This window comes from Toxorhynchites rutilus, chromosome 1 (genome assembly GCF_029784135.1).
Source record: "Toxorhynchites rutilus septentrionalis strain SRP chromosome 1, ASM2978413v1, whole genome shotgun sequence".
Classification (NCBI taxonomy): domain Eukaryota; kingdom Metazoa; phylum Arthropoda; class Insecta; order Diptera; family Culicidae; genus Toxorhynchites; species Toxorhynchites rutilus.
In genome coordinates this window covers 189,878,138-189,902,448 of record NC_073744.1, presented here as the reverse complement: position 1 = coordinate 189,902,448, position 24,311 = coordinate 189,878,138, and the positions used below count along the sequence as shown (strand labels likewise).

Below are 24,311 nucleotides of genomic sequence, written 5' to 3'. Positions count from 1 at the left end.
CTGAACCAAGGTGTCTGGGTGAATTGGCATTGCCAATTCATGCAGATCGGGGGTATTTTTGTTCCCACTGAATTGTATTTCCCTAACACAAACTTTAAATTCAAGGAGCGTGGAGAAATCGGTTTTGCAAATAAGTGCAAACTGCGAGTACTTTTGTACACGCTTGCCTTTGTGCAGACTAGAATATGTTTCCTTAACACGGTCTTCTAAACTTAGTAACCTGGGAAAATCTAGCAAACATTAGCGGCGAATGAACTGAAAAGTTTAAAACCTCTCTAATTCATCATCAGTCATCAGTCAGTCAGCAGACATTAGAGGCGAATGAACTTTCAAGTTTAAAGGCTCTATAACATAAAAAGTGTGAGTTGAAGTTGTTGATTCATGCAAGCAGGGGGTACTTTCCTCATCCGCATGTTTTTTTTTTGCACTCCGAAATGTGTTTCCCTAACACGGATTACAAAAACGGGCACGAACACAAGGCTTTGGCTCGGTTATACAAGATTACATCGAAGGATATACCTTCATATCTTCTGTTCACTGAATTTCTGGCACTGAGTGCCTGAAATTCATCAAATCAAGCAAATTCGCGGTTCGAGAAGTACGTACACTTGAGAGATGCAAACTTCAGAGGGAAATGTAAAATAAAATAATCGTGTGATAATTCTTCCGTTCACATATTTTGTCCTAGGCATCATACGAAACGTGAAAGGACTGTCATTAGCTTTACTTGTAACGCAGAACATAATCCATCAAAATGCATAAATTCACCTTACATGGCATTTACTCAATCTCTTTACTCACAAAGCAAATATATCGAATTCGATTGAATTCGTAAATTGTTTAATTCAATCAAAAATTTAATCAATACAAACAAGTGATTGCTAAGCTAAACTAGTCCCACGTCAACTTTGCGGTTATATCATAGCTAAAACCCACCCATTTTTTGTTTTGTTTGAACAATGCATGTGTTAGCGATAGCGTCTCGCAAGTGAGTGTAATTTTCCTTACACTGCTTCTGATTGTCTAGAATCGCAGTCGTTCGCTCTCTTCCTCTATATCGTTCGCAAGTCATTCTACGTTGAGATGGTGAACGTTAGGAACATTCGGAACATTGACACCATTGAAGAAGAAGATGGAGAGCGTCGTTTGAACGGTGGGTGTCAACGATGAACTCCAGATTATTGTTTCTTCTTCCAATCACAATTTCTCGCGTCGCTGTGCAGTCACCTACCATGATTACAACAATGTATTCAACAACATACGCATTGAATGTATACACGTGTTCTCCAGTCGGTGTTTTATTAGAATTGATGACAATAACGTGATTGTCACCTTGCAAACCGAACATGTATGATATGAAGAATTTCAATATTTCTTTATGTCCAAAAAGTCTTCCAACTCGCCTTAGCCAAATTGAGGTTACTGGCGCATGTGAGGATGAATGATCGATTAAGTTAACTTAGCGCCATCTGTCATTTAACAACGTAATTAAATTCTTAATTTTTGAAAAACAAACGACTCATTGCTTACCTGGATATCATTTATACCAAAATACTAAAATCGCCATTAAAATAAGGAGATGGGGGTGAACCTTTGAGGTTGTGAAGAGCGAACACGAAATTATTGCGACACCGAAAATGTCATGCCAATTTTCTTATAATGTTTAGAATCAAACCAAAATTTTAGGGTAGTTTTATACATATATTTACTTCAAAAATCAAAAGAAAAGTTAATCGATGGAGCCTTGAGTGTAAAATTGAACGCATTTTCGCTTGATGCCCTCCATCAAAGTCTTTACAGTGTCATCCGGTACCTGTTTCTCAGTTTTTTTTCCATTTTCTTAACATGTCCTTCTCGTCTTTGACTGTCTTTTTGCTCTTCCGAAGTTCCCGCTTCATTATTACCCAGTACTGCTCCACCGGGCGCAGCTCCGAACAGTTTGGCGGGTTCATGTCCTTTGGAACAAAATGAACAGAATTGGCTTCATACCACTCCAGGACACTTTTAGAATAGTGGCATGATGCCAAATCTGGCCAAAATAGCGGAGCTTCGTCGTGCTGCTGCAAAAACGGCAAAAGGCGCTTCTCCAGGCACTCAGATTTGTAGATCTCGCCATTTACTGTGCCCTTTGTCACGAAAGGCTCACTCCTCAGTCCGCAAGAGCAGATGGCCTGCCAAACGAGATAATTGGAGGCGAACTTCGACATTTTCTTCTTATTAAATTTGTCGTCCACATCGAACTTGCTCTTGCCGGTGAAAAACTCCAACCCCGGAATTTGCTTAAAATCGGCTTTTATATACGTTTCGTCGTCCATCACACCGCAGCCATATTTTATCAGCATCTTCTCGTAGAGCTTCCGTGCCCGAGTTTTAGCCGTCGATTATTGCCGCTCATCGCGGTTTGGGAAGTTCTACACCTTGTATGTATGTAGTCCAGCTCTCTTCTTTGCATTCTGGACGTAGCTCTGCGACATGCCGATCTTTTTAGCCAAATCACGGCTTGAGACGTTGGGATTTGCTTTAATTATCCGCTTCAACTTTCCCTCCGCCTTTTTGTTCTCCGGTCCCGGTTTTCTTCCAGCTACTTTGCCGTGATCCAACGTCAACCGCTCCTGGAACCGCTTCAACACCCTGGAGACGGTTGAATGGTGAATGTTCAACATTCTTCCCAACTGCCGGTGCGACAGGTCAGGAAATTCCAGGTGTTTGGAAAGAATTTCATCTCTCGACTCGCGTTGGTTCACCTCCATTTTCGTTGAATCGAAAAACACGACTTCGAGTTTGACAGCATGTAGACAATACACATCAATGATAAAGTGTGCAAAATTTGGTTGATTTTTACCCAATGGTAAAAAAGTTATGCCCTGTTGAATGTGTCGCAATAATTTCGTGTTCGCCCTTTATGAAGTGTTACCACATTTAAATTTGCACCAGAGGGGTCAAAAATCTTACTCATCTTTTTACTTTTTATTTTTTTCCATAAATCTGTACCAAAAATCTGTACCATCGAAAATATTCGTTGTAGAGAAAAAAAATTATTTATGAGCATTAAAAAATACTCTTTTATTTACTAAAAATATTACATTTACACTTGCAAGTCCGTCGCGTTGTTGATGATGCTTAACATAGGTTTTTTGAATCTATATTACATACTATCATTATTTAAAATTTTCGAGCTGCCACCACGATATTTGACCAAATACTTTGATCTCAAAATAGTGTTCATCGTATCGTTGCTGAGCCGATTTCAAAGCTCATTTTTGTTCTGATTATATTCAGAAAAAAATCGCTCGACAGTTGCCGAGGAGTGAGGCATTAGTGATTCAATGACCAAATAAAAATCTTTCAGCTCTTCATGTGGTATCGTGAATTCAGTTTTTTTTCAGCCTGGAACAAACGATTCAATCTGTTGATCTGGGGCAAAAGCAAAAAAGGATTCGCGTGAAACTGTTCAATCATTGCATTGTAAATGGTTTTAAGATCAGCAGCACCAAGCGATACTGCGGCGTAAAAGTGGTCATGTACCTTAATGTTGCCTTGTTCAAATGTATGAAATTTCACAAATGGAAAAAATCTGTACCAATCTGTACTTTTTGACGAAAATTTGTACTCTGTACTGTGCAAAATCTGTACCAGAAATAACGAAAAAATCTGTACCATTCCAGATAAATCTGTATGTGCGGAAAAACTGGTTATATGTACTTTTATATCAAACTAGCTGACCCGACGAACTTCGTCCCGCCCAAAATATATTTTTTGATTTGAATACTTTCAAACATACACGCTTTCTTACTAAATGAATGTTAGTGAGTCCAATCACTGAACTCTTTATTGATTGATTACCCTTTGACCCTTTACAATTTCCTTTTACTATAAATTGTCTAGTACTTCTACAAAAGTTCGTCCTGATAATATAAAATTATTCTCAGACACAATTCTCTTTCAAGATTCTTCAAGCATTTGGAAATAACATGTTTCTCCGTTGCATGGAATACATGTTTGATACAGAGAATATTACAAAATAAAGACAGCACAAATCGGACCATTCCTTCCTCGGGTTTAGGGCTCACCAACACATTTGGCCTTCCATTTTTATTTATATAGATAGAAGATATAGGAATGCGTTATTCCGTCTGAAAATCCTTTTCCACTTTCGAACAAAAATCAATTTCGTTAGCGCCAACATCAAATGGACTAACAACGCTTAGCTTATTGTAGAACATATGGGAATTCAATTTTCCGAATTTTCCGATTTTTCTCTCCGCTGTATTGATCTACGGGAAGAGACGAATACAACGAAATATAGATGACTTAAATTGAACCATTCCTTCTTCGGGTTTTCCGCTTACAAACAGATTTTGCCTTACATTTTTATTTATATAGATGATAGATCAACTATGGCCAGGAAAACAGTCGCAGAGATCCCAGTACATTTATTACAGATAATTTTTATTTCGATAAACTTCTTCTTGAATGGCGTTAACGTTCCCTGTGGAACTTTTGCCGTCTCAACGTATGCATTAACTACCCAGCAAACATTAAATCGCACAACAAGCGTATATATATATCATCATATGCCCTAAAATTTGGTTGGCATATAATGCGCCTAACTGGCATATGCATGCAAAAGTGGAGGCCATATACATACATGGCAAATGCTTACCGAATTTGTTTGGATGAATATGCAACTTTGACCGGCTATAATAGCGACTTTTGCCATACTCATATACAATTTATTACAGACATAGAAAAAAAACAAATGGCGCAAAATATTTTCGTGAAATGTTTATTATAGCCTCACGAATCGCCATTTTTATATATGAGTATTTATGTTTGTAGAAATAATAATTGTTTGATTGACTTGTGTTGGGAGTGAAATATGAATGTTTGAAATGGTACAGATTGATGTTTGGTGAAAACTGCTCCGATGTGGGTTCGAACTCCGGTCGTCTGGATTATCATCCACCAGCTATCTCGCGCGGCTATCTGAAATTTAATTCAACAGCGGTTAAAACTTTCGAGTGCATCAGCATCTCATTGGCATTTCAATATGATGTAATATGTTCTTTATTAGGATCTAATATGATTCACTGTTTCATGATTTCCTTCAGCCTGCAACACGATTCACTACAGTACTGGATCGATTTAAATTATACGCTTATACGACACACAAACTGCATCAGCGTAATATACGCATATGATGCGGATTAAATATATTTTACGACAATGTGCATCATAAAATTGATGTTTATTATACCGAATTGCGACTTAATTTGATAATGGTATATAAAATCGAGTTTTTACATTTTATGCAATTTCAAATATACACGATACATACTTTGATTGATATTATATGCGATTATGATTTATTCGGATTTCTTGTAAGACTTGGCACGTGCAAAATTATACGATTTAATGTTTGCTGGGTAGCATAATTTATTAATACTTAGTTGAGATTTCTCAAGCCAAATAACACGCCTTGAATGTATTCCGAGGGGCAAGCTCTTGAATACGCGTGACCACAGTGCAAGTCGAAGAAAATTTCTTTGACGAAAAATCCCCCGGCCAGAACGGGAATCGAACCCGAACACCTGGCATGATAATGTGAGACGCTAACCACTCGCCCACTGGTGTACTATTTTTTTTACCTTTTTTTGATAAACTAAAAAGTACAAAAATCAGGAAAAATCAGGATCATTTCTGAAAAATCAGGCAAAATTTAATGTTTGTCAGGTTATCAGGGAATGTAACAACAAGTCTGGGAAATCCTGAAAAATCAAGAAGACTGGCATCTCTGCTTACAACTGAATCATTTTTTGATGAATCTCGGAGATGTTTGCATCGATCATTTCGCAATATTTCTTCACATCTATACCTTTGTGAAAATACTGAAGACCACTGCGAAAGTTGTTGCTTCCGATTTTCTAGAAGAAGAACATTAGCGATGTAAAATGCAACATGTGATAAGCTTGTATATTGACTTTCAAGCTTTCTACTAAAGGGGTAATTTAAAAATTTCGTTGCATTCTTAAACATTATCCGAACTGATATAGAGGCGAATGAACTGAAAAGTTATAACCTCTATAATTCATCACGTCCGTTCGTTCCGAACTGATAAACAAAGCGAATTGAACAAAAATTATTTCGGTGTCTCGAACACAACCCATTGTGAACGTAGAAATCAAATGTTCACACTGGAAATTTTCTTGAAAACTAGTTCTGAAAAGAACTGATCACGTACAACTTGACGAAACGGTACGAAAACACGTCGCGATTGTTTCGGGGTACAAACACCTGACGTCGTCACAAGAAATGACGCACTCTTTTGCTGTTGATGTTGCTCCTGCTTTGCTGCTACTGCTACCGCATCTTTTTCTACCAATCGTGTGGAAACTGCTTCACGGTTGGAAAAAAGACTCATCCACTTCGTGGCGGAGCACAATTTTGTTTATGTTTTGCTGGCGGGCTGATGATTTACTAAGAAGTGGACTTGCTATGCAGTTTTCGCTTCTCTTCAGAGGCTGAACAGTGCATGAGATGCCATACACAAGCGCTCTCCACCAGATGGTATGAAACTGACGCTTCGTTTTAATTTTCTTCTTAGAGTTGAAATTGTAGTTAGGAATTGCATTACCATCTCAAAATTCAATAACCGGTTATTCGGTAATGAAAATTTCATTACCGGTAAAAAATACTTTAAAATAAACTATTTTCTTAAAGAAACGGCATTTATAGATACTGATTAGGTTACAAGAAAAAAAAATTCAAATTTTTGCTACTTAGTTTGTTTATTAAAGTTATACTTAAGAACACAAATAATGCTAATTTTGTCGTCTTCAAATCTAGATCGGAACTGATTAACTCAATAGCGTATAGTACGAAGAGCATCGAATATCATTGGCATGTATTTACCTCTGATGCCCTCTGTACGAAAACTCTTGTCTGAGGGTTTTCATCAATCAATTTATAGACGTTGAGCTTGGGCTGAACGTTGATACTGTTGATAGCTGCAATCGTCGTTCAAGTTTTTCCTTGACGCTCAACTGTTCTGCAAGTTCTGCATCGTCTGGATTTTTGTGGATTTTTTCCCTCCTGTTGTCCAGCTACCAAATCAATATCATAATCGTCAAATTTCATCATGTTACGAACAATTTTAAATGCCTGCTTGTTCAATGCAGTCCTTGACGTTTGATAGAAGACGCCGAAGTCATCATTAGTTTTGTCATGACCACCAGAATGATTATTAATATACGCAACCAAATCTGCACATACCAAACGTTTTTCTGCAATCAGGGCTTCAAGCAGTATCTTTTGTTCCTTTAATATGAACTTCATAATGAATGCAACTTATGACGACACAACTTTTTTGTCTACCAATTCAAATATACCTACACAGCAGATTTAATTCATTACGACTCAAAACTGAAAAATTGTCGTTGCCATCCAGGGTCGCGAATCGCCAGGAAAATCGACTTGACCATCTTATTCAGCCGCTGCCGCTGCGCCATTGCTTGCAGCTCCGAGACCAGTGGACGGGATTTCCGCTTCCTGACGTGTATGTCCATGTTCGCCAGGTACTTCGATGTTCCTTTTCAGCATTCAATAGAGCTTGTTGTAGCTCAGGGTCGTCGGTCGTTCGGAACCGAGCTTTCATTCGATACTCTGATTGTTGTCCGATGGTGCCAAGATGTTGTAGATGCGGGAACGGGCGTATCCCGCGTCCACAAAGTGCCGCACGATGTCCATTTTCGACTCGGCGGGGTACCGTGCTTTGAACGCGCACACTTCTGAACAGAGTAGCTTCACTGTTTTCGCCATCACGGTTAGCGTTCGACTGTTAGCGCTGTCAATTTTTTTCTGCTGACTCATGGGTTACTATGATTGATGTTGCATGGGTAGTATATATATATATATATATATATATATATATATATATATATATATATATATATATATATATATATATATATATATACTGACGTTACGAACAAAGAAAAATATTTTGCTCTGTTTTGTTTCCCAAGCTATCAAAACTAAGGGATAATGGCTTCATAATTTTTATCCCACGGTACACCAAAACATTTCATCAGAAAACATTTAATCGCAGAAATAATGCTTTTTCGTATGCCGAAGGTTCAAATGAGCAAATAATGAGCTGTATTAAAACATTTAAAGTGTTTTTATGTATGGGAGCAGACACTTTCTTTTGACATAGGATTACGTCTTTCGGGAACATATTGGGGTACAAATTGAAAATCGAAACCGAGCACATCGTGAAAATTGTCCAATTTCAAACGCTCATTGCTCAGTCATTTCATGATGGATTGATGAAATTTTTGCGTCAATCGATTTCGGAACTCCATAACAATTTTTTATATTGAAGAAAATAATGTATGTCATGAATCTAACTATTGAACAATTGAAAAATCTCACCCCTATCCTAACGGAAATACCCACTCGGCACGGCGGGTCCCTAACAGAGACATCAAAACCAAGCTGCCTTGGGAAAATCGACATTGCAAATACATGAATATAGGGGGAACTTTTGTTCCTTCCAAATGTATTCCCTAACAGAGATTCAAATTCAAGATATCTGGGAGAAATCAGCATGTAAATACCCTGGTGGTCGATAGTTTAACAAACGGCGCGCACAAATGGATAGTGCTCAGTATAACTAGCGTGGACATTGCTGATTGCACACGTGCTGGCGAATAAGTTGGGAGCGATGAACGAGTGTTTTGACGTGGGACTACGTCTAACCGGAGTATATGGGGGGTAAAATGAAAACCTAAACACAGAACATGCAGGAAAAAAATGAAAGATTCCGAATGCTTATAACTCGAACATTTCTTACTGGATCGGAAAGATGTTTGCATCAATTGATAGGGAATATTTCTACGCTTCTATCGCAATTAATAAAATGTTATTTTTCATCAGATAAACAATTGAATAACTGTAAAATGTTAAGCGTTATCTAAAGCGTTATCTAAAGCGTTATTGCCTCATTTTGATTGGCCCGATCTACGATTTCCCTAACACAGCCATCAAACCCAAGCAGCCTTGGGTAAATCAGCATTGCAAATACATGAAAGTCGGGGGTATTTTTGTTCCGACTGAAATGTGTTTCCCTAACACAGACTTTAAATCCAAGGAGCGTGGGGAAATTGGCATTCCAAATACATGTAAGTCGGGGGCATTTTTGATCCGAATGAAATATGTTTCCCTAACACAGAGTTCAAATCGATGTAGCGTGGAGAAATCAACATTGCAAATACATGAAAGTCGGGTGAATTTTTGTTCCGACTGAAATGTGTTTCCCCAACACAGACTTCAGAACCAAGGTGTCTGAGGAAATTGACATTGTAAATTCATGCAAGTCAGTGGCATTTTTGTTCCGACTGAAATGTGTTTGCTTAACACAGACTTTAAAACCAAAATGTCTGGGAAAATCGGCTCTGCAAATAAATGCAAGCTTCGAGTACTTTTGTACTCGCTTGCCTTTGTGCAAATTAGAATATGTTTCTTTAACACGGTCTCCTAAACTTAGGAATCTGGGAAAATCGTGCAGACACTAGAGACGAATGAACGTTCAAGTTTAAATCCTTTATAGTATAAAAAGTAGAAGTTGAAGTTTTTGATTCATGCAAGTCGGGGGTATCTCTGCACCCGCATTTTTTTTGCACTCCGCAAAGTGTTTTCCTAGCACGGATTATAAAAGCGGATACGAACATAACGCTTTAGCTCGGTTATTCATTATTGTATTGAAGGATATACCTTCATATCTTCCGCTCATTGAATTTCTACGCATACCATTTGATGATTAGGCAAAATGTTGTTAACCATTTGCTGCGATAACACCTATTCATTAAACAATATGCGTTCGACATACATGTCAAAATCGGAACTGAGTGCCTGAAGTTCATATAATCAAGCGAATTCGCGGTTCGATAAGTACGTACACTTGAGAGATGCAAACTTTAGAAGCAAATGTAAAATAAAATAATCGTTTGAAAATTCTCCCGTTCACAAATTTTGTTCTAGGCATCATACCAACCGTAAAAGGACTGTCATTAAATTTACTATCACAATGCATGAATTGACCTTACATGACATTTCACAATCTTTTTATTTACAAATCAGATATATAGAATTCAATGGAATCCGGGAATTGTTTCATTCCATCAAAAATTTAATCAATACAAACGAATGATTGATAAGCTAAGGTAGTCCCACGTCAACCTTGCGGTTATATCATAGATATAACCCACCCATTTTTTTTTTAAATTTTCTTTCCAATAAGAATATTGAAGAATGATGTTTCAATTAACTGAATAGAACTTATGTTTGATAGAATATAAATAAAATTCAAAGTTGGAACTTTTATATTGGTTACTTAGTGAAATTTCCTATCAATGACCGATCATACATTGACTTGAAATATGAAACGATTTTTTTTCTCCCAAGGAAAGCTCGTACGACGATAAAATTGTGAAAATGAAGGAATATGATTTCCCATATGCTCTACATATCGTATCTGGTGCGTTTTCCGTTGGGTTTAAAGCAAAAAAGGAAATGGGTTCAATAATCACTAAAAAACCTTACCTTTTCTATTTCAAATAAATTTTCTCTATAATAAAGTAACTCTTTTTTTTCTGGTGAGATATAATTCTAACGTCATCACTCAGTTGTGTACACTGGTGGAGTGAACAAACAATATCTAACAACCAAAAAAAAACCGGTCTTTCCAGGGCCACCAAATCATTATCGAAGAGTTTAACAATGTTATTCTGCAAACATATCCAAAATCAGCATGCAACAGATAGCCTAACGGAATCCTACGTGAACAATGCGGTCGTGTCTCGGACACAACCCTCCTGTGACTTTTTTTCTTTTTTCATCTCTTTTGGGATGGTACAACAAAAAAATCCATACAATTTTAACGGGGATCGAACCAAGGCCAGATGGAATGCAAGGATGTTTAACATGGTCACGCTAACCACATAGCTACTGGTGCTGTTGCATAAATGCGTGATAATATTACACCTCATTATAAAATGAAGTTGGAAAGTGTTTTCTAAGAGTAAAAAGCAGAACATAAAGCAGATCTATATCCATCTCGGTCTGGGCCGTGTATTTGACAAACTATGCGGAAAGCTTTCATAGGTGCTTATTTGCAATGTGACTCCTGTTTCGCTCGCTGAAATTGATCTTATATTGAAGTAGCATACATTATACAAATGATATACAAGTATTGGGGGTAGCGCTTTTTCTGCTATTTTTAGGCTCATTTAATGTAATATATCGGAATGCCAACACATGTGCTGAAAATTAATTTAGGGTGTAATGGAAAATTGCGTTCCGTTCGCATAATTATGACTCGAATGGACTCAAAAATAGGGGTGATTATCTTGTAGAGACGGAGTTCATAGACGAAAGTGATACCATTGGAAAATGTGAATGATTTTATGCGATTGTCAGACTATTCGATGCAATTTATACTTTCGTTTTTGTTAATTCACAGGTGAAAGTGATAAATATTTAGTGTATTTTGACGTAGGACTTCGTATTTGATGTCTATATAGTATATATATGTTATAATATATACTATTAGAAGGCAAATTATCCAGCTTTTTATTCGCCTGAGACATCAACAGTGGAAATAATGAAATAAGTGAGCAATTCAACAAATAAAAAAGGTATGTTTTGCGAGCGGATGCGAAGGTAAATCATGTTTTATGCATTCTTTCTTTCAACTTCGTTCCATGAATGTTGTATGCAACTCAAAATTGTGTGCAATAATTCGTACTATCAAACAAATTAGCAAGATCTTTTTCGAATGTAAATATTTTGAAGTAATCAGATGCAAGATTTCATCAAAGCAACGAGAAAAGTGTCACCCATGCAGTGATCGTTCTTTAATTGGGCCGGAAAATCGATACAATTATCGAATTTAACTCGCTAACTGGACTGCAAAACAGCATAAACAATACTTCAAATTGAAGATGGCATCTATTATTGATACATAACTGATTTGCAGCCCCGTTAACGTGCGCCCTGTTATAGATAAGTCCAGTTGAAGATAGTCCTGTCGGGTGTCGAACATCTTGAACGAGTGTCTTCTGGGCTGCGCCAACATGAGCGAAAAATGATATCAATACTAGGAGGATGGCAGCGATTATCATGCGAGGACTTATTGAGGTCAGCATTACATCGCATCACAAAAATGAAACGAAATGAAATGTTAATAATTCCATGACTCAATCCCTCTTATGATAGATTGAGCAATAGAACCAATACGACTTGATTGTGATAGTCTACAAACGAACATTATTTCACCGAAAAACTACTGCAACCGATGCCTCAGAATAAGACTAATAATAAGAATAAGACAATGGAAAGAATTCACAATACAATCGCTATCCATTACAAATAAAACAACTTCATGATTTCATGTGTATTTTACCAAAGTATCATGAAATCGTAAGTATTTTCAACTTGTTTTTTGTTTCTTCCCCATGAACTTCATATTCAATGTAATCAATGACGATATATTTTTTTTTTATTTACCGATTCACATATAATCATTTTCAGTGAGACAGTTGAACTTCCGGCCACAGGTTTATTTTTTTTTTGTTCGTTACAAACCCTTTGACGGTTATGAGTACATATAAAAAACGGAGATTTTCAGGACTACTATTTGGAGTTTTGAAAAAGTTAAACTAACAGATTTCTGTACAATGAAAAGAATCACATTAAAAAAAGCAATCACAGTCCTACGTCAAACATCCGTCCGTTCCCCTAGGCTCAGACCCATCTACTTTTGTTTAACACATTTAAACCAACCAGAGGAACTAAATACACAGTAACTGATCAAAACGCTTCTCGAGGACTAGGACTTCTTTCAAAAAACAACTTTTGCTGTTGCATTTAATATGACTGTATATTGCAAAAAATTAAAATTAGATTACAATACATCGAAGCTATTCCCACAAGCTGCGCCAAAAACTACTCCGATTCGATCTGACAGCGGTTGTGATTTATGGAGGGAAAGGACACCTGAGATGACATTTTTCGTCGGGATTCACAACCGCCGCCATCTGGAAAGCGATGGACTGCTCGTGGGAAAACTCTCCATTTTAACTCGACAGATACGCACTCAATAGTGCCACCGCTCGACTCATCCTCGTACTTACATTTTTACAATTCGTCTTTTTTTTTGTTTTGTCACGTTGAAATATCTTTTTACAAGAGATCCGAACAAACGCGGTGATCCAGGCGGAGCCTAGCGAGCCTAGTGTTCGTACAGATGTGGCTTGTAGGAGCCATCGTCTTCGTGTCCCGCGTCATATCCGTGTCCGTGTCCGGCGGCAGCCAGGGCATGCAGATGGGCTGCCTTGGCGTGCTGAACCTCGGGGGTGTCAACTGGGACTCCATTGTGGATCACCGGGACGTGGTAAGCTCCATGCCAGGCGCTCTTTCCGTGCCACGAATCATGACCAACAGCACCGGCGGCAAGTTCGTGCCAAGTTGGCAGGCGGACCGGAACTGGAAGCGGGTGGCCAGCCTTAGCAGCAGCATGTGCGGCAAGATGTTCCGCTTTGGCATACTGAACCTCAAGGGTGTCCATTGGTCCCTCCCCGACGGCACCACGAGCGTGCGCATGGGCGGCCAAATGTTCGGCCTTGGCATGCTGAACCTCGGGGGTGTCTGGGGGGACGTAGTGCCAGTACGAGGCGGAAGCGACAGTAACCAGCAGCAGCAGAAGGGATCCTACAATCTACGGTGACAAAGAAGGAAACACTTTTTGAGAAACACACAAATCACGATCATTCTTGTTCACTGTTATTCCATTGGTTTGAATTATTTTTACACCCACATTCACACCGATTTTGTCACGATCACTTACGGAAACTTTCATTTTGGTTGCGCTGTGTTTCGTTGTTTGGTTTTTCGTTGAGAAAGAAAACACCACTTGTTTTTCCCCACTATTGAGTACCTTGAAAACCTCCGGACGATCGCGTTGTCTCGATCGGGACTGTTTGCAAACTGTGACTGATCGATGCGACAGAACGTCGTTTTATACTGCTCGGCTTTAGCGCCCGGACCCCCGGGCGAAGAGAACACAATCATCGGGCAAGAACCGGCCCGCGAGGGCCGAGTCCATCGCTGGAACGCGTTCGAGACGAAGCCATGTGCAAATTTCCATGCACATACCCTCTTCTGTTATCATCACACACTCACTCAGACTCCTTGCCGCCCCCACCCCCATCCTTCCTTCCTTCCGCTCCGTCGGCGTCCATTGCGGGTGATGGTGGGGTTGTTTCGAATTTGATATACATATCGATAACGTGCGTTGGTTGGTTGATTTGGGGAGGGTGCAGGGGCTTCCCCGAGATTGGCAAGTTTTGTGGAATCAGAAAGCGATCAGCTGAAGGCTGTCGAAGGTGATCGGTAGTAAATCGGAATATTTTATGACCCTTTTAATAGGTCCTCTATTCAGAGTGAATTGGCAGAAGGAATTCAGATCGAAATGCCAGTGGATCCTGGCATGTAGACCGCCTCGGTGGGTGGGGGCGGAAAAGGATCAGACGGTACAATCTTATTTATAATTCTGAATGCATCAAGTGTATTTATTTCAATTGTTGGCAAACCAGAATAGCTTCTTATTTTGGAACAGTTCTTGTTTGAGATACCAGATTTCTCCTATATTGTTCGCATTATTATGCACTGACATTTATCTGCTGTCATTAAATCAACGTGGTGTGGCATGCTAGTCTTCATAATGTACTCACTATCAACACAGTACAAATTCTGATGAACTTTGCAAGAAAAAAGTATTTATTTGTCATTTCGCGTTTTTCTTATCGTAGATTGGTGATACAAATGGAACAAACGATTTTTTTTATTTATTTCCTTGAAGATTTATGGTACCAATGACATCGTTTAGTTAATTTTGTCCAATCAAAATTATCAATGTGTTCACTTCACATCATCGATCAGGTGGGCTTACCATGTCATAAATTCAGAATATAGTAGGAAACGATTCAGTAGTGAATGTGCATTTTACTACTGCGACACTGGGGGCCTTAATTGAGCAGCCGTAGAACACATAGTGTGTCAATTATGTTTCGAGACTATTAAACTATTAATGATAACCAGTCTGAATATTCTACCTTATTCTTGTTAACAGCCGTATCCGATTTTCGTTCGAACGACTCGATTCGAAGAATTCCGAGAAAGACAGACAGATCCTCTCGAGCGAGACTTTAATCGAATGTAAGAATGTTGATATAATTAAATGCACATCGACTTTTCTATACAATTAAAAATGTAGTGCAGTAGAGATGTGAGATTTTTCTGGATAATCGAATTGTGAAACCGATGTCAACAGTTATATTTTTCGCTCTTAAAACGCATTTGAACAAAACCTTGAATTGCGCGAATTTTTTAAAAAAAATATTGTAATCTGTAACTACAAAGTATTGGTTTAAAAGAGGCTGGAAAATCTGTAGAAATAGAGATTATTCTGTAGGTACGGTAGTCCTGCTGTTGAACATGTGTGCGAACAAATCAATCGTTGTATGCAAATGTGGCAATCTTGCCTTGTCGCAAAATATACGTAAAAATAATTCACCCGTATTCGTGGAGCAATTTACTTTCTATCAGGTTGACAGACCCGAAATTAATTTTGAATTGTTGAAATTTGAATGAAAATAATCACTCGATGTCGTTCAAATACATCCTTGCATTTCCACCAAAACGTTATTCATAACATAAAATCATCATCAGACCCAATTTTCGTTCAAGATTTTAGCCCCAATAGCAGAGAATGTGTTGCTTTTTCACATCGAACACATTTTTCATATGAAGAATTAATTTGAATTTAATTTAAAATTTTGATTTAAAAGCGAGTTTATTCCTCCCGAATATCCATTTTGCATTTTTGCTTCACAGAAATGGAACAAGGAGCTAGATGTTTTCTATGTCGAATTGCGCCGCAAGGTTGACACATTTGCACAACTCGACTCGGATCTGAGTCGAACGGATTTCAGAATTCAAAATTGCAATCCGTTCGGATAATTTTAATTCTGACGCTGTATGGGCGTTGCTCATGATAGCGTTTCCCAAGTGAATGTATTCTTCCTCAAGTCACTGTTCATTAGGTCGTAGGAATCGCAGTCGTTCGCTCTCTACTTTCAAGTACATGTCGATCATATATTGTTGGCACATAAAATCCATCGAGCGCCCTGCATTGTTTTATTCGTCTGATATAGCTACTCATACATATTATTTCAAAATGAGTAATGATGTTCAGAATGAATGAAGTACCTGTGGAAGGATCAGGTTGTCTAATGTTTGTGCATTTGTTCTCTCAGAACGGTCGGGCATTTTTCGTCAAAGATATTTCTTCTGACTTGCATTTTGGTCACACATATTCTAGAGCTTGCCATAATAATTAATATAATAATAACCTAATAATAATATAATAATAACCTTGCCGATATCGCGTGTTATGCCTTACAGTAATATCCCACCGCTGTCACCAGATCGGAACGATCGTGCTGTATAAAAATGGATGTAAAATTATATGTGGATCGGGACGATCGTATGAAAAAAATGATAGTAAAAAGAGTGCGGATCGGGACGACCGTGCTGTGTTAAAATGGAAGTAAAATTTTATGCGGATCGGGACGACCGTATGAAAAAAATGACGATAAGAGTGCGGATCGGGACGACCGTATGAAGAACAAAACTTGACCCGACATTTTGTTAGTTAAACCTTATAAATACGCTCATACATCCCAAAGTTGCTTGAAATCTTACTATAAATAAAATCGCTAAAAAATAAAGCGCGGTCGTCGTGAACAGTCGTAAACGGTCGTAAATGTTCGTATTCTTGACGTAAACACAAACATAGTGAGAGAGTGAGCAGTGAGCAGCTGCGATGCGTTTTTTTGTGTGAGAGAGTGTGTGCGTCTGCGTGTGTTCGTTTGCGTGTACATTTGCGTGTATGTGTTTGTGTGTGCGTGTGTGTGTGTGTTTACATGTACGTGTGCGTGTGCGTTTGCGGGAGTGTGTGTTTTGGTTAGTTGATTGGTTGATGTAATCAAAAACAGTGTGAGAGAGTGAGCAGTCAGCAGCTGCGATGCGTTTTTTTGTGTGTGAGACTGTGCGCGTCTGCGTGTGTACATGTGTTCATTTGTGCGTGAATGTGCGTGTATGTGTTTGTGTGTGCGTTTTTTTAGAGCAGCGAATAGAGAGTAGAGAGAGTGGAAAGGAGAGAGTAGAAAGGAGAGAGGAGAGAGTAGAGAGTAGAGAGAGTAGGGAGGAGAGAGTAGAGAGTAGAGAGTAGAGAGTAGAGAGTAGAGAGTAGAGAGTAGAGAGTAGCGAGTAGAGAGTAGAGAGTAGAGAGTAGAGAGTAGAGAGTAGAGAGTAGAGAGCAGAGAGTAGAGAGTATAGAGAGTAGAGAGAGTAGAGAGTAGGGAGAGTGGAGAGAGTAGAGAGTAAGGAGAGTAGAATGAGTAGAAAGTAGAGAGAATAGAGAGTAGAGAGAGTAGAAAATAGGGAGAGTAGAGAGAGTAGAAAATAGGGAGAGTAGAGAGAGTAGAGAGATGAGAGAGTAGGGAGAGTAGAGAGAGCACAGAGTAGAGAGTAGAGACAGTAGAGAGTAGAAAGTAAAGAGAGTAAAGAGAGTAAAGAGTTGAGAGAGTAGAGAGTAGAGAGTAGAGATAGTAGAACTTAAGCTTGAGCTTGGGTAGACTGTACAATTCGTAGTTGCTCTCCGTGATTGACCTGATAGTAGAGAGTAGAGATAGCAGAGAGTAGAAAGTAAAGAGAGTAGAGAGAGTAAAGAGTAGAGAGAGTAGAGAGTAGAGAGTAGAAAGAGTAGAGAGTAGAGAGTAGAGAGTAGAGAGAGTAGAGAGAGTAGAGAGTAGGGAGAGTATGAGGAGTGAAGAGAGAGTAGAGAGAGTGGAGAGAGTAGAAAATAGAGAGAGTAGAGAGAGTAGAGAGATGAGAGAGTAGGGAGAGTAGAGAGAGCACAGAGTAGAGAGTAGAGATAGTAGAGAGTAGAAAGTAAAGAGAGTAAAGAGAGTAAAGAGTTGAGAGAGTAGAGAGTAGAGAGTAGAGAGTAGAGAGAGTAGAGAGTAGAGAGAGTAGAGAGAGTAGAGAATAGAGAGAGTAGAGAGTAGAGAGTAGAGAGAGTACAGAGTAGAGAATAGAGATAGTAAAAAGTAGAGAGAGTAGAGGGTAGGAAGAGTAGAGGGTAGGAAGAGTAGAGAGTAGAGAGTAGAGAGTAGGGAGTAGAGAGTAGAGAGTAGAGAGTAGAGAGTAGAGAGTAGAGAGTAGAGAGTAGAGAGTAGAGAGTAGAGAGTAGAGAGTAGAGAGTAGAGAGTAGAGAGTCGAGAGAGAGAGAGTAGAGAGAGTACAGAGTAGAGAGAGTACTGAGTAGAGAGTAGAGATAGTAGAGAATAGAGAGAGTAGAAAGTAGGTAGAGTAGAGAGTAGAGAGTGTAGAGAGTAGAGAGTAGAGAGAGTAGAAAGTAGAGAGTAGAGAGAGTAGAGAGAGTACAGAGTAGAGAGTAGAGATAGTAGAGATAGTAGAGAATAGAGAGAGTAGAGAGTAGAGAGTAGAGAGAGTAGAGAGTAGAGATAGTAGAAAGTAGAGAGTGGAGAGAGTAGAGAGTAGAGAGAGTGAAGAGTAGAGAGAGTAGAGAGTAGAGACGGTACAGAGTAGAGAGTAGAGATAGTAGAGAGTAGGGAGAGTAGAGAGAGTAGAGAGTAAGGAAAATAGAGAGAGTAGAGAGAGTAGAAAGTAGATAGAGTAGACAGTAGATAGAGTAGATAGAGTAGATAGAGTAGAGAGAGTAGAGAGTAGAGAGTAGATAATAGAGAGAGAGTAGAGAGTAAAGAGATTAGAGAAAGTAGAGAGTAGAAAGAGTAGAGAGTAGAGAGTAGTGAGAGTGGAGAGAAAGTGGAAAGTTTAAAATAAAGAGCAGAGAGTAGAGAGAAGAGAGAACAAAGTATATAGTAGATAGTAGGAAATGAAGAGTAGAGAGTTGAAATTCAAAGTCAAAATTGGAAGAGCAACAATTGATCGCAGAGAAAGAGTAGATGCTCGATACATAGAGATATTTGGACTAAAAAAGAAACATTGAATAAAAGAAAAGAAAATAAGTTGCGAGAGTCTGTTTGAGTGCAACAGCAAAGCTATTCCAATGACTTTGCGGTAAACTTATTAAAACATAGAATTGGGCCGCTAGTATTTAATTAAAACATGTTAAACTTATCCACAACATACTGCTATTGACAGATCTTCATAGGATATATTTGTTGTTCTCACTGGATGACGCAGTTGGCTGCATTTATCTAAATCGATAGCGGATCGAATCAACCATACATGGTTTTGTTTATAGCGGCTCGGGGTGTCTGCGTAAAATTTTGTCAATAGCGAATCGAGATGACCGCGTAGAAGTCGGTAGCGCCTCGGGATGATCGCGTAGGATTTTGTCAATAGCGGATCGGGATGACTGCGCAGGATTTTGTCGATAGTGGATCGGGATGACCGCGCAATATTCTGTCGATAGTGACTCGAAATGACTGCGCCGGATTCGATCGATAGCGTCTCGGAATGAGTGCGCGCAATCAATTTTGCCGATAGCGAATCGGTATGATTGCTCAGAATCTTGTTGATAGTGGTTCCAGTTCAGTCGCGTTTTTGAAAACTGATAGCAAGCAAATAAATTCGCGAAAGATTTAGAAGCAGCTGTTTTCGTTATTTTACAATTGATCATTTCGTTATTTTACGTTTCATTGTACACTTCTTCTGTATTTTTGGGATGGGGGAGGATGTGTGGCATCATAAGCTATAATAATAACCTTGCCGATATCGCGTGTTATACCTTACAGTAATATCCCAGCTTGTATGCATATACTCGATTCACATACTCACACACACGTGGTACAGCAGTAAGCATCGCCCCATTGACATACAAACAGTAGCGAAAGAGTGATTTGGCTTCTCAGAGCGCGTTGGGTGATTCCTCGGTAATAGATGTCACACAGGCATGTTGTTTGGTATATAAATCTCAACTAAGTACTGCTAAAAATGGTGCAAGTAATACTACGATGAGAAGGCGAACGTTGGGAACGTTAGTGCCATTGAACAAGAACATGGAGAGAGAGTCGTATGAACGATGTGTGTCAACAATGAATTCCAGATTATTGTTTTTTCTTCGAATCACAATTTCTCGCATCATTGTGTGGACACCTCCTATGATTTCAACGCAACGATTGCGCACTGAATCTAGACACATGCTCTCCAGCAGATGTATTATCAGAGTTGATGACAATAACATAATTGTCATTTTGTAATCCGAGCAAGTGTGATTCGAAGTATTTCAATAATTCGTTGTGCTCATTCAAAAATACTTTCAGCTCGCCGGCGATACGCTTGGCTTTAGACGAAGTGAGGTTACTTGCGAATATGTGGATGAAAGTTCGATGTAGCGGGGCGCTAGGCCCGTCATTTAACATAAATAAATTCGTTCTGTTTGAAAAACGACCGACGGTTTAATTATTTGAACATTGTTTGTACAAAACTTCTGAAATCGCGAATAAAAATAAAGTATGGGGGCTCAAATTTGTGGTTTTCTGTAAGGTTGAAAGCAAAATTTAAGAAAAAAAATATTCAGATTGATAATACGGTGATGATAATAATGTTTTGAATTATAGAAACTTCAAAATTTCTCAGTTAATTCGCCTCTAGCCTTGGAAAAGGCCAAATTAGGAAACTTAAATTAGACTCTCGGCATTCAGAAAGGTCATTTAGAAAGCTTCGCTGAAGCTAGCTGAATGACTGATGAATCGTGAATGTGCTAAAAGAGAACTTACAGAGTAGAATAATGTATACATTTCGCTCGATGTTTGACGATGTTTGTGTCCTAATCTATCGATGCTATAATCTCATAACACCATCAGGAATGACTGAGTCATAGACGCTCGAAATCGTGACTTGATCGATTTCTATTTTTTTAATTTATACCCCCAATATGTCACCGAAAGACGTAATCCTACGTCAAAATAAAATAAAATCAACACACTCTTCTTCAACGCATTCGATATTTTCGAGTCCAAAAATATTGTAGCGTCGTCGTCTCAATAAAATTCAAGTACTCCACTGGTTACCATGGCAACGATGTTCGAGTGTTTCGTTGAAAGATTTCAAATTTAGCCATCAACCTTAAAGAAGGCTGTTCACTGCTCGATTTTTTCGCTTCTCCTCCATATCTTCAATGCAGTACTATAACTTTGAAGCGAATTTGGATGTGATCGTGACGGATCCGCACAGCAGAAGAGCAACAACTGAATTTCATTGCGTGGCTTATTGGTCTTTTTTTCACTTGGACATTATGATGCACGATTGGTTTTACAATGAAATTGATGTTGAGAAATTGTGCTCCGTCACTATGTCAGGTGCTCGTGTTTGGCGAAACGGTTTAAGGAGATTGCTCGTTCCAATGGACCATTGAGCTGAACGGGTAAAAACCTTAGGGTAATGCAATTCCAGAAATAAACGAAATAAATCTCTAGTTTTTTCTATAGCTTTTTCTTATTTTGCAGCAATTTTTCTTCAGTTCAAGTAAAAGAAGTAGTAAATAGAATTAATTTCAAGTAAGTTTTTGACGTAGGACTGCGTCTTTAATTCCTATATAAGAGGTCGATCCACTAAGTTGAAAATAAGATTTGTAACGAAAATATAAGAGATATCAAATCATTATTACGATAGGCAAGTAACTCTATTGAATGCATTAGTCTGAGCGTTAGTCTCCATGATATGATGTCCAGGGCCATACAATTTCTCTTCAATTTACACATCGTCACTCAATAATAAACCTTCCGCCTTTCAATATGCTACAAACTCGTGCAGACTAAAAATAGTACTACTCTCTGTTCACGCTCAATAAAGAAAATATCACTTCACCTTTATACAGTCTCGCATCACGTCCATTTCTTTCATTCTTCACACCGAAGCGAAATGATCAAATCGTCAAATGAAAATGAATTCACTGAAACTAATGAAAATTACGATGTGAAAGAATGTGCAGTACAGGGCGGACTCGATTATGTACAGTCTCGGATTTCTTTTCACTGTATATAATCGAGTCAAAAACATTTTTTATTCGTTTTTTCACTTATATTTTTCGATTTATGAAGATAAAAGAAAAAAAAGTCACAGGAGTGTTGTGTCCGAGACACGACCGCATAGTTGACGTAGGATTCCGTTAGGATATCTGTCGATTTTGAATATGTTTGAAGAGTTACATCGTTTGATAATGATTTGGTGACCCTGAAAAGGGCCGTTTTGTTTCGTTGTTGGGTATTGTTTGTTCACTTCACTATTGTTTACCGAGTGATGATGACAGAAGGATGCTAAATAGTCGTTGAATGGTGCGTATCAGATAAAAGATGTCAAAGTGGAATGAGATATGATGAAAACCGTCCTTTGTGACCCTAGACGAGATGCCTCCTGTGTGATGTATGGATAAAATAAAGAAAAAAAAACTCACCAATGTAATATAAGATAATTACCAAAGCCGAACACAATTATCAATTTTTCTCATCAGTAAAAACATGTTACTTTAATATAGAGAAAACATATTTGAAATGGAACAACTTTCACGATGTGCTCGATTTTCGATTTCCAATTTGTATCCTAATATGTTCCCGAAAGACGTAATCCATCAAAAAAAAATTCAGTCATCATCTTGAAGTCATGAAACACCTTTCTCACATGAATAAAATAAATTTATCCAGAATCTCTCAAGCGATGATAGACGATTACATTTGATGCACAAAAATCCTTCTACGCATATGGCCGAATTTCAACAATGACAGAGTTATAGAGTTGTTTTGTGTTTCAGGCTTCGTTTGCCTCAAACTGGTTCCGCATTTAAAAGTATGCTACATAAGACGATTTTGTTGCTTTCGTTTGAAAGAAGAGAAAATTTTGCACAGGATAAGTTGTGAAACATCTAAATTAGTGGATTCAAATAACATTGAAAAACTTTAAAGATAGTGGTTTTGAAGGTATTATTATTAATTTCATCCCAAAAATTCATAATAAACTTGATTGTTTCTATCAACCAAATTTGAAGCTCTCTAACTGCTCTACCATTTGTTCTTTGACACCCAACTTCTATCTTCCTTAATTTCGCTGCAATATCGTTATGAACAATTCTTGGTTAGAATCAATCAAAATCTTCAAAAATCAACATTGTTACGTGACTGTACTAATAACAGCCACTTAAATTTCTCTTTAACGTTGAAATGTTACATTCTTTTCTTGAAATAAGTCATATTTGAAATAAAGAAAATAAAACTTTCTAAACGAGTTTTAATTTGTATACAATCGAATTATATATAATCGAATCTGAATATAATCAAGTCCGACCTGTATATTAAGAGGCGTAAATATTTGTCGGCGCTGTTTGTAAGACTAATATGCCCTCATATGTCTCTTTCAATTTTATGTTTTGTTTTGAAAATGGTCCGGGAAAATACAGTTTGGAGAAACGAAATCTAATGAAAATTTTCAATTAAAAGCAGTCATCGTCCTTTCACATGTGAAACTGAAAGCGATAGAAAGTTCATTCAAATGATAGTCAATAGGGCACTTTATATCGTCAAGTGAAGCGCCTGCTTTCAAGGGGATGGGACAGGACAATCGGTTCGCGATAGACGTGCGCATTTACGCTCCTCTCTGCTTTCTGAATTTCGGTCGTAGAGGGTGGTCTTTGGTGCTGAAGGGTGTGAAAGTTTAAAGGAACACGTTCGTTTGCCGCAGTGAATTCAGGTCTGGCTCCGGATTCAGTGGGAAGTGTGTAGTTTTCATTCCATGAGTTCGACAAGGCTGAAGAAAGTATTGCTTCCTGGTGCTCCATTTTGTGCTGTTAGAGAGTGTAGTGGTGATAGCACGGCTTGTTCTGCTTCTGTGTTCATCTATTCCATTTTCTTTTCCACGCGTTCGTTGTGCTTGTGTGTGTTTCGCTATAATCCATCAGCCAGTCAAACGCGAAGTGTATGTGTGCCAGTGGTAGTGATTTTGTATGACCTTTTGGCAGCATGATCACAGTTTGATACTTGTAGATGCATATATTTATGCAAGCTTGTATGCAATCAATCTTGTTCCACGGCGATATGGATTATTCTGTGCAAGATTTTGCATTGATGAATGGAAAATCTACACTCGGATTATATATTGGTGAGATCGTTCTTTATTATCAAATAAATTAATTTTAGTAGATGGGGCGG

At 38.3% G+C, this 24,311-nt stretch overlaps 1 protein-coding gene across 1 annotated transcript in view; it reads right to left on the bottom strand.

Moving 5' to 3' along the window:
* LOC129761658 (uncharacterized) overlaps positions 1-14,065 on the bottom strand; it is a 28,670-nt gene extending 14,605 nt beyond the window's left edge. The window contains exons 1-2 of the mRNA XM_055759391.1: positions 13,907-14,065; positions 13,295-13,777 (exon numbers count right to left, since the gene is read on the bottom strand). Coding sequence (XP_055615366.1) covers positions 13,295-13,777; positions 13,907-13,918 — 495 coding nt within the window. The 5' untranslated portion in view covers positions 13,919-14,065. The remainder of the gene's footprint in view (positions 1-13,294; positions 13,778-13,906) is intronic.
* Between the last annotated feature and the right edge of the window lie 10,246 nt (positions 14,066-24,311).